Genomic DNA, 11,593 nt, shown 5'->3' with positions numbered 1-11,593 from the left:
TTGTTGTACTTCGTTCGGATTACGTATTTACCTTTCCTTTATTTACGCTATTTTTATCCTAGTTATTAAGTAAATTATAGCTAGATTCATTTTGTGGTTATTAAGTTTAATTAACCAAATCTTTACTTAGATGTAAGACAATTGCAAATATATTAATTTTTATAGTCTAAGGAAAAGCTAAGCAATGGACACTGGGTTTTACATAGAAACCTAGGTGTCTCAATATTTATTTAAAATGTAATATGCATAATGGTAGTAATAGTGAGGTTAAAATATCAAAAATATTAAATGGTAATAAGTTATTTAGAACAAAATTAAAAAAAACAGGTAAAATCAATACACCACATCTTTTTAAATAAATGGCCACATTCTATAAACACATTATTTACACTTTGACCTACAATTAAAATATTGGTAGGTGTCAAATTCCGATGGTGTAAATTTTCTAAACAAATTACAGCAAAGGCTATTTTGTAAAATATTTATATTGATATCTATTATGAATTCACGTACTTGTATAAATTATATTACTGATTAGGTAACTAGGTTACTACTATTTATATTTTATTATAATTTGTAAAACTATGTACCACTCTAGAAATAAAGATTTTTGAATTTGAATTTGAATTTGAATCTGTCTCTTATTTTATTTTGGGAGCCGCTAATAAATTCTTTATATATTAGGGAAACTTAACTCCCTACCGCTATTTGTAAATCTTGGAATATGTGTATACGTACGAATAATCTATCGTATCGGAAATTTTAGATATTCCTTTAGCTAATTTACGTGAAATATACTTTCAACAAGATGGGGAACATAACTCATGAAAATATTAGAATACTGTTAAATTATTATTTTTCAAATCAATGAATTGGAACCAATGAACACATATTTATAGCCTCCTCGATTCCCGGATTTTTCCGTTCTCGATTTCTGATTTTGCGGATTTTTGAAATACGAAATATATCGTGGGCACTACAACAATGTTGAACACCTGAAAAATGCTTTAATAATTCAAACTTTTAGATATTTGCAAACCCATTCCGTTATAAAAAAAAAAGAAAAATATATTCACAGGTTCAGTGGTAACAGTTATTTCAAAAGCAAAATATATCAATCCGAAATAAATTTTAATATGTGTATGACTATTTTAGTAATTATCAGTTTGATTTTTTGTTATTTATCACGACCTACTAATAAGAAAATGATATATTTTAAATATTGCAGTAAATAGTGAAAATAAATATAGAGTGATATATATTTTTGAGAAGCTCATAGCAAGACAGATCATATGATTTATAAATATACAGGGTGTTTCATTTGAAAAAACATAACTTTAGTTCATATTTTCAAAAATATTTTTTTCGTAGTAAAACAGACTACGCCACTGTATTCTGCGTAAAAAGTTCTACAATAAGCAGTTTTCGCCTTCTCGATACCTTTAACAATAACAGAGATACAGGGGGTGCCCCAAATTGCAACATTTTCGAAAAGACCCTGTAGCTCAGAAACTAAGAGGGCTATGAAAATTTTGTTTGCAGCATTTTCCGTTTCACGAAAAAGTGGGACAGGTTTGTGCAAACCACACCCTTCTATCTTCACTAATAACGGAGATACCCTATGATTTCAACCAAAAGGAGACACACTGTACATATTTTTTTGTACCGTTTTTTTGCTCTCCTGTAAAATTAGAAATAATGGAGTTAACAGTTTATCACATTTCACCGACGATATTAAACTTTGAAAAAAAAACTTAAAAAGTGTCCGTTTTTCGTGCCGGTGAGTATATTTCAATTATTATTGATCGCTCCAAATTGTTTAATCTAAAATAAATCTATATCTAAAAAATAAACTCACCGAGCCTGATCCGATGTCAACAACCAAATCACAATTCGTCTTTCTGCACAATTCATCTACTACAGGAGCTAACAAAAATATTTCATGCATTTTCTTATCGCTAATTCCTATGTATCTAAATACAGGCGGCTCAGTTTTATTAAACTCTTCGCTATTAAGTTTTAGTTGATGCAGATCATCAAAAAACATTCTTAAACTATCCTAAAAATACAGAAAATAGTAATAAAAAATCCTTGTAATATTTTGTGTTTTGAAATTATACTGAAACTCACATTAGTTCCTCTAGATAAAATGTCTAGGATATTTTGGTGATTAGCAGTAGCAAAATAAGCAATCCATTCATTGGGAATATTGTCTAAAACACGATCGCAAAGTATCCTTGTATTCTTTGTGGTGTATATCCAACGGTACTTTTTCAAGAACACAAGTGCTTCTTCTAGGTACTCTTGGGGATTGGAAATTGTTGGTGATAAAAACATGTTCTGGGATTAAAAGTTTGTCCCTTTCATTAGTGATTTTATTTATTAGGCTTATAAAAGAATATTCTCCCTTTTTCTTTATGTTCACCTGTCCAAACCACAACAACGTCTAATGTCGCTAAACTTTGGCGGCTGATAGATAGATCAAGACATTTAAAGCTGTTATTTGAGTGGTTTAAGAGTGAGTGACAAAGAAAGCCAACGCCTGGCAGATGTTGCTTTCTTTGTCGTTTATCCTGGCACGTTTAAATTTGACTGTTGCCTGACACCCCCGTGGTAGGTAGTTTTCAAAATTTTAGCAAAAAATATTTTTTTTTTAAATTTTCAAAGTAAAATAACTCCGTTATTTTGTACTTGAAAAACGATAAAGCTAAAATATGTTTCTTTTATCGAAATCTACCACCCCTTAAAATACTTGTACTTATTTCTGGGACACCCTGTATAAGCTTTGTGCATTCTCCGCCGGTGCTGCCACCATCGGGGAATATCGTAGATAACTAGAAATACACGGGTTTAAATAGTGAGTATACGAAAAATTGAATATATGTATAATTATTCTAAAAGTGATAGGAAGTATAATTTATGAAAATTCTAAAAATCAAAATAAAAAAGTTAATAAACTACTCAAAACAATTATCGTAGAAGTTATTATTTAAAATAAACAATACCTATATATATTAGATATTTTGCTATTAACGTCGTCTTTTTAGTAATGTATAGATATAATAATTATATATTTGTCTTAACTCTACTAATAAGTAGAAGTGATTTTTTCAAATAAACAATACCTATTAAATAATTTATTGATATGTATATTAACGTCGTCATTTTACTACACTCATTAATATTTTTATACTGTTTCTCGGAAATGGAATTTTAAAATAAACAATAATAACTATTTCAAATTATAATATACAGGGTGGCGCCACTCATACGACGCGGAGGCTCCAAGGAGAACAGTGGTTTATATCCAAATGACATTTTGGGAGCATATGTAGGTTAATTCTATAAAAAGCATTATATAAAAATATATAGAGTTATACAGAGTGTCTCCAAAAAAGTTACACATCAAAGTTTTGTTTTTTTTTTGTAATGGAACACCCTATATATTAATTGATTTTCGGATTCTAGGAAAAAAACTAAGGCGAGTTTCATTAAAGAAGCATATGTAGCTAAAAATGTAGCTGACGTGTTTTTCACATTTTGTGAAAATGAAGAATAAATTTTAAATTTCAATAACAGCTATCTAAATTGTAATTTACCCTGTATTGTCTCATATTTACTTACAATAACCATCACATGTTAAACTAAATTAAAATTTGACCCGAAAGGTTATGCAGGGTGAGACAAAACTAATACTGAACATTAGTCACTTTTAAAAACAAGTTACTCCTTTGTTTTAAATAGAACACCCAGTATATTACTCCGGTGTTCAATGGAGAATTCATATATCTTCAAAATATTATTAAGGTTCCCTACCTACCTAAATACATAAAACCTAAATTTTTATGATTTTGCGTCAGTAGATTTTTATTATTTGAAAAAAAATCTAGGTGGCTGTGATATACCTTTCGGTTTTTATTAGCCAAAAATAAAGGGACGTAGACTAAAACACAGTAATAAAAAAATACACGTTTGAAACATATTTTAATTATCACAGAATTCGAAACCTCAAAAACAGCCACAATCATTTCTCTCATGTTATGTTGTCGACAATAGTTGTTTGAGTTTGTAAACACTGTCTTTAACATATCCCAATAAAAAAAACCAGACTAGATAAAATCAGGAGCATTTAAGTATTCTATTAATTAGTACACTGTCACCAACTAATAAAATCATATCAATGCTTTTTGATTTATGATAAGTTTTCATTTTCGGCAAATTTCTGAGATTTTTTTTTGTTTTAACTGGAACATTCAACCTGTATAACTTTATGCATCAAGTTTTAATTCAATTTAAAAAAATACAATAGTTATTTTAACTACATATTAGGCTATACCAGGTAAATTATAATTTAGGTAGCTTTTATTGAAATTTAAAAATTGTTCTTCAATTTTAGAAAATGTTGAATAAGTCAAAAACTTTACATTTTAGTAATATACTTCTCTAATAAAACTCACCTTTATTTCTCTCCTAGAATCCAAAAATAAAATGATATATATAGTATTCAATTACAAAAAACACAACTTTGATGTATAACTATTTTTGGGGACACCCTGTAGAACTCTCTATATTTTCAAAAAGTGCTCTGAATTAACTTACACCCAACACAAAATTACATATCAATACAAACTGTCGGTTTCGGTCTCCTTGGAGCCTCCGCGTCGTATAAGAGGCGCCACCCTGTACATCGCTAAATATTTTTTTGTGCGTTCATATTGTATCTTGACCTTTGACGAAGACGCTCATCGAGTTTGTTGATAAACAACTTTTAATTAATATTACATCCATTAGAATAATATTACCAAACAATCCAAAAAATCATTTCTTTCGATTTCATTCTTTAGTAGATTCCCATTTAAAATTGCAACTCTCCGCTAGTCACTGCATACAGGGTTGTTCACCACATACGACACGGAGTATTGTAGCTAAACGATTACATTTTTACAAATTTCAAGTTTTGGGTTCGATGAAGGACTATTAGAGGTACAATTTAAAAATAATTTACAAGATACAGAGTGTCCCAAATAAGTAAAAAATATCAAAGTTGTATTTTTTTAAATGAAACACCCTGTATATTATTACATTTTTAGTTTCTACGATTAAAATAAAGGTAAATTTGATTAAGGGTTATTACACTTAAACCTTACCGTTTTTGAAATATTTTCAATTTTGTGAAATTGCAGTAAAAATTTTAAGGCTTCATTTCTCCAAGGGTATCAAAGTTTTTAATACTAAATATTTACTGAAGTTTATTTATTGATCAGTTATTGTGTTGCAATAATAAAAATAATACTACCTTATACAGAGTATCTAAAAATTTATTTTAAATAATTTATAGCTTTAAACGCCAATAACTTGTTTAATTTAAATGGAACGCCCTGTATATTTTAGGAGAATCAGATGCACAATTTAATTGTCTATCAAATTGTACTATACCATTTTTACCTATCCCGTCAAGTTTTCATAGAAAATGCATTTTCTTATAATTTAGACCTCATTCATCAATATACCCATGGAATATTGACATTTTATTATTGACATTCATGGAATAAACACTCATGGAATACACACTTCATATACTATATCATATATTGACATTCTAGTAACATTATCGTTTTGCTAAAAACAATAATGTTGTATGCAAAAAGAAAACTATTTGAATCTTTATAAAAGAGTATACCATTAATTAAATATAGCACCATTATTTCCGCCCGTATACTAATTAATTACATACTTAATTGTATTCGTTAATAAATTATTCTAAATAAATGTGGATTTGAGTCAGAAATCAATATAATAATAAGTTATCAAAATTAAAGTCTCTGTTGTTATAAATAACCATTTATTAAAAAATGACATATCATTTTTAAGGTGTTACTTTTTATCACACTGTCTAATACCCATACAAAATTCAGTTTTTTTAGTATTTGGAACAATTATTATTAATCAATGCAGTCAGTTTGACTGCACTCAAAATGTAGTTTGAATACTGGAATCATATTAATTGGTCCTTTTTAACAAATATTTAAACAGTTTTTTTTTATTTTTTAATGAAATAAACGAATTATATCCACAATATTAGTATCTGTACTCTTTAAAAATTTGGTACATCTTTAAAAATAATCTAAAATGTCAATATTCCATGGGTATATTGATAAATAAATTCTAAATTACAAGAAAATGCATTTTCTACGGAAACTTAAAGAGATAGGTAAAAATAGTATAATATAATTTGATAGACAATTAAATTGTGCATCTGATTCTCGTAAAATATACAGGGTGTTCCATTTAAATTAAACAAGTTATTGCCGTTTGAAGCTAATAATTATTTAAAATAAATTTTTAGACACTCTGTATAAGGTAGTATTATTTTATTATTGCAACACAATAACTGATCAATAAATAAACTTCAGTAAATATTTAGTATTAAAAACTTTGGTACCCTTGGAGAAATGAAGCCTTAAAATTTTTACTGCAATTTCACAAAATTGAAAATATTTCAAAAACGGTAAGGTTTAAGTATAATAAACCTTAATCAAATTTACCTTTATTTTAATCGTAGAAACTAAAAATGCAATAATATACAGGGTGTTCCCTTTAAAAAAATACAACTTTGATATTTTTTACTTATTTGGGACACTCTGTATCTTGTAAAATTATTTTTAAAATGTACCTATAATAGTCCTTCATCGAACCCAAGACTTACAATTTGTAAAAATCTCATCGTTTAGCTACAATACTCCGTGTCGTATGTGGTGAACAACCCTGTATATTATTCTTTGTTATTAGATGGCACCACCACCAGCTTTCCAACACCCCTCCGAAGAACAGCTCAACCTGATCGCACTCAAGTGCATCGAGGAGGTCAACATCGACAAGCGCATCATCGAGGAGGTCCTCAAAACTCAGGTCCTGCCCAAAACCAACCGCAAATACAAGAAGTACCTCGAGTGCAGCTACAAGAAGCAAGGCTTCCTGTCCCTAGACGGCCGGAGGATGCTCTACGACAACCTGTTCAGTTTCCTGTCAGAATTCTACAAAGTGGAGGACCTAGGCGTTCTGGAACATTGCAAGATGATCAGAGTGGACGATCCTGCTGAGTTGTGCTTCAGGAATCTCGATTGCATTCTGGTTTCGTTAAATTTAATTGAGGCGGATGATGATGAAGTTGACACGAACAATGTTTGATTGGTGTTGATGTTGCGATTTGAGACATTTAAACGTAACGTTTAGAAATAGTAGTCTGGCTCTTTATTTGTGTTCAAGTTTTTTCAGCTTGAAATAACAGGTTTCTTTATTTTATTGCTAAATATCTGAAAGAGTATGAGGCGGTCACCGCCAGGCGTATTACGCAGTTGCAAGTTGCAACAATGACGTGCTCGGTGGTAGTATTTCAAGGGTGTCAAAACATTTCTAAATATCGATTGTTATCTAAAATACCTCTCTAAAAACAGAGATATAGAGTATATAAAAATTCGCCCGCTTTAAATAAGTAGGCTTTGAACGGCACCGGCTGTAATGCAAAAAAATTCTAGCTGTGAGCATCAATTAAAACGAAAATAATATTTGCTATGAGAGATGCAGAATTTTATAACAACTTAAAATATATTCTATATCTAAACTATATCTAATAACAATAAAAATAAATAGGAAACCAAGACATGAGATTTTGCTACTGGTGTTCGACATATCGACCGTCTTCTGTTATGGACAGACGGGGCAGTTTCTGAACATTTCTCGCGGAATTCATTAACTCAGTGGGGGTGAAAGATACCCTCTCATAACTGCTAAGTATTTCTAAATCTTGTTTAGATTATACGGAAGAATAAGGAACCTTTATTCTTCCGCAAATATATCCATAGGATTAGATCCATGGGCACTGAGTCAGGCGGCCTCGACGACTGGGATCTTGGTTATCTATTCAATTATTCTTGAAATTGGCTGCAAAAATTTTCTGATAACTTCAGCGTTTTGAGGCGGTGCGTCGTCTTGCTGGAAAAATATGTTTTCGAGTTCCATTAAGGGCATATCATCAATAAGGAGTCCAAAGCCTACTAGTTAAAAGTGGTGAACTTTTAAAAATTCTGTATTTAGAAGGGGATTATTACAAAATATCAAGTGTGCTATATTTTTGGAAAGGTAATTTTAAATTCTTTTTAGTTAATTAAAAACATAGAGGGTGTCCCAAATAAAAAATAAATTTTTCTGTTGATAACTCTTAAATTATTAATTTTAAAAAAATTATATTTAAACCATTAAATTCTACGTAAAAAGGTGCTTTGGAAATGTTTTCATAGAAATACAAAATTTTCCATAGCAAAAAAGTTACAGCGATTTGTTAAAAATTCACATTTTTGAAAAACACCCCGTAACTCCGAAACGATAACAGATATTGATGTGCGGTTTTCACCATTACGTTTTTGATGAAAATTGAGCTCCAGACACTGATATTAGTTTTCGTCTATCTCCTATAGAAAAGGGTGTTTCCATTTAAAAGCGTCGAATTTGACCCACCCTGTACAGGGTGCATCTCACTCGACGGGCGAGAAGCTCTTAGTTATGATTTTACCATTTGCGGTCAAAAAATGGCAATATAAGAAAATGTGTAGTATATTCTTCATAAGTAAACCAACTACACACTAGAGTTCGAATTAATTTTACACTTAAATTATTAGTTTGATTAATTTTTTAACCTGTTACATTTTTTGTAAATTTTATTTTTCTAACTTCCAAATTAAAGACTTTAATAAAAAAAATAAAAAACCTTATTGTGTTAGGGTTTATGACAAAAATTGTATTTGACGATCTTTAAAAATTGAATTTATATTTTGGATTTGTTAATATTTTTCTATATGCCTTATGTTTATTTTGTAAAGTAATAAAATGAACTTTTTGTGAGCGTATTTCTGTATTTCTTGTGTGTAGCTGATTAATACTACCAGGGGTGGATGGGCCATATGGGAAAACGGGAAAATTCCCGGTGAGCCGGTGGAAAGAGTGGCCGATGGGCCGGCCGGTCCCGATCAGAGCTCAAAAAAAGATTGGATTAGCAAAATTTAAATGGTTGATCTTCTAACTAAAGTGACGTAAGATTCGTAGAGACTCCATAAATACAAGGTGGCTTTATAAGTGCAAATATTTTCAGGGCTGGTAGATCTCAATAAAAGAAAAATAATATATTCTCTTTACCGTGTTTCAAATAAGTCCAACCAAGTTATCAAAGTTTGAAAATTAAAAAAAAAGATTTATTTTTTTAAAAAAATGAGCCACCTCAATTTTTCGGTATTTGCATCTCTTTTCGTGCCGTAATATCAGAGGTTAAGAAACTATACCGTGGGAAAATTTGCGGTGAACAGGAAGTTCTAAAAAGTTTTCTAAAAGATAGAGGAAAATTTAAAAGAAAATGCTCGATTTTTAACATTTTTTTTGCAAAAAAACCTTATAAACGCGTTCCTGGGGTCGAAATATACCACCCCTGAAAATATTTGCACTTATTTAAGACTCACCCTGTATAGTTTTACCAGTATTTTTTTTATTAATAACCAATAAATATGGCTGACTGGCAGCAGAAAAAAAATGAATAGCATTAGGTAAATTTAAATAGTCTCGATCTAAGTGTATACTAAGAATACGGTAACATAGATTGACAACTGGGGGCCTCGGTGCATATTTTTTTGAAAAAGCTGCGGCACGAGCTCCCCTTTGTAAAAAGATTGACAAATTTGACGCGAACTCTGCGGTTGACAGAGAAAACTTGTGATGGCTATCTCTATGCTTGAGAACTAAAAGCTAAGTCTAAACTGTTGTTTAAAATGTTGCTAAAATTAATTTACTAAAAATTACTGAGACAGAAGAGAAGAGTTAATAAGGTTTAAACTAGATTTGATGATAAAATATTAATATGTCTGGAAAATCCAAATATTCTTGTTATGGACTGTAACATAGCATTACCTCAGAACACATTTATATACACTGCCTAGGTCTAGGTTTTTTTCGTTTGAGTTACAAGATGTCCAATGTAGAAAAGTAAAAAAGTGATAAAAACTAATATAATAACCTAAAAATGCTGCAGTTTTAATGGCGACCGCGGTTCTTTCAATTAAAAACACGTATACACGACGAGGCTGCTGCTCTACCAGAAAAGAGAGAACTTCTTTCTACAATGTGTAAGAAAGTATATACCTGAAAAACTAAAAATAATGTATTTCACAGAGGATTGGGCCAGCTGAACTGAATAAATCAGGAAGTCTTAAAGTTTCTCAAAATCGTGACTCAAAATCGTAGCCTATTCAAGATCAAATTACCTTATCAATAATGGAAATAAAGCAGTAGAACCCTGTAAAACTGAGCCTGACACAATTTCAATTTTTTTTAAAAATCGGAAGCAAAAGAGCGAAAACATCCTTACTTATATATTAATAAATAAAATATGTTTCTTCGTTATGGTCATTTTGTTTTCGTGGATTTGGGCCGGTTGCCTGTTATTCCCGGGCCGGTTTCCACTTCCCCCCCCATCCATCCCTGAATACTACTACTACTGCCATTACTCGCTGACGAGTATTTGATCAGAAGAAGAAGGAAGAATTTTTTTTTTGATTGAAGGCGTTTTCCTTCATGAGCTTTTCTGTGACCGAAAAGTCCGATACGTGATGTGATCTTTCTTCCGCACTTCGGATATTAAAAATCTCATTACTTTGCCTCTTTACTTTTTGGTTGTCTTTATTAACTGAGTTTACAATTCTTCTCCATTGCGTTCTATTGTGCGCTGCTTCCTACTTCCTTCCTGATTCTGCATGCTTATCCCCTTTAAATTTTCATGGAAAATATCCTTGTACCTCTTGAGTTGTCCACCCGGTTTCCTCTTACCGTCTACAAGCTCACCGTAAAGAAGAGATTTCGGTAGGCGGTTTTTTTGCATCCTGCATACGTGGCCAGCCCATCTTAAGCGGAATTTAGTAGTCATGACCTCAGCCCTCTCACATCTTTTTCAAGGACCAATAAGTTTGAGATACGTTGGTACCATTTGTTTAAGGTGTCTCTGTTGCAACTAGTTTAATGCATTTATGTGCCGACGGTACGGAACCTAGGGTTAGGTTGGTTAGGTTGTTTTTAGGATTACTCGGTACACTGCAAGTTTCGTTTTTGTGCTCATCATGATTGTAGAAAACACTGCCTTTTAATTTCTAGAATGCTCATAAGGCACTGCTATTTCTCTGCTGAATTTCAAAGTCGATATTGGCCTTTTACGACATCAAAATGCCAATAATTAATAATAATAAGTTCAGCGGCGAAATATATTATGACATTAGTGACAGTTCATTTGTAAGCAAAGAAAAGAAACTATGTAAATCATAAAAGAGTTTATTTTATAAAATGATATATACAATTAATATAAAACTTATACTTATTTACATTATAAATTATAAAACTCTGACACTCTTAAATTGAAATAAGAATTACTAAAATAAACACAGCAGCCTGTTACATTATACAGTGTTGAAGTTAAGTCATAACTCTTATTACTAAGGTTCACAATTTTACCTAACTCCTTTTGAAATCCCGAAAAAAACTCTTACTTCTGTATGTTAATACA

General features: G+C 30.8%; 2 protein-coding genes across 2 annotated transcripts; one reads left to right on the top strand and one right to left on the bottom strand.

The window, feature by feature from the left end:
• Nucleotides 1-1,819: 1,819 nt before the first annotated feature.
• Nucleotides 1,820-2,502, bottom strand: LOC115890679. Its single transcript, XM_030910982.1, has 2 exons — nt 2,131-2,502; nt 1,820-2,059 (listed from the first exon to the last, which is right to left on the bottom strand). The coding sequence occupies exons 1-2, from the start codon at nt 2,335-2,337 to the stop codon at nt 1,820-1,822; spliced, it is 447 nt and encodes a 148-aa protein (XP_030766842.1). The 5' UTR covers nt 2,338-2,502.
• A 4,275-nt stretch (nt 2,503-6,777) lies between these two features.
• On the top strand, nt 6,778-7,420 carry LOC115890652. Its single transcript, XM_030910949.1, has one exon. It carries the CDS (start codon nt 6,790-6,792, stop codon nt 7,186-7,188), a length of 399 nt encoding a protein of 132 aa, XP_030766809.1. The 5' UTR covers nt 6,778-6,789; the 3' UTR covers nt 7,189-7,420.
• The last annotated feature ends 4,173 nt before the right edge of the window (nt 7,421-11,593 follow it).

This window comes from Sitophilus oryzae, unplaced genomic scaffold, assembly GCF_002938485.1.
Source record: "Sitophilus oryzae breed Bouriz unplaced genomic scaffold, Soryzae_2.0 scaffold_907_pilon_pilon, whole genome shotgun sequence".
NCBI classification, from domain to species: Eukaryota; Metazoa; Arthropoda; class Insecta; order Coleoptera; family Curculionidae; genus Sitophilus; species Sitophilus oryzae.
This window is presented reverse-complemented; position numbering and strand designations above follow the sequence as displayed.

Bases quoted from the DNA above. Each gene is read 5' to 3' on its own strand.
- LOC115890679 (XM_030910982.1), bottom strand. From the start codon at position 2,337: ATGTTTTTATCACCAACAATTTCCAATCCCCAAGAGTACCTAGAAGAA. The intron at 2,060-2,130 runs GTGAGTTTCAGT...CTGTATTTTTAG, and splicing joins TTTTATCTAGAGGAACTAAT to GATAGTTTAAGAATGTTTTT.
- LOC115890652 (XM_030910949.1), top strand. From the start codon at position 6,790: ATGGCACCACCACCAGCTTTCCAACACCCCTCCGAAGAACAGCTCAAC.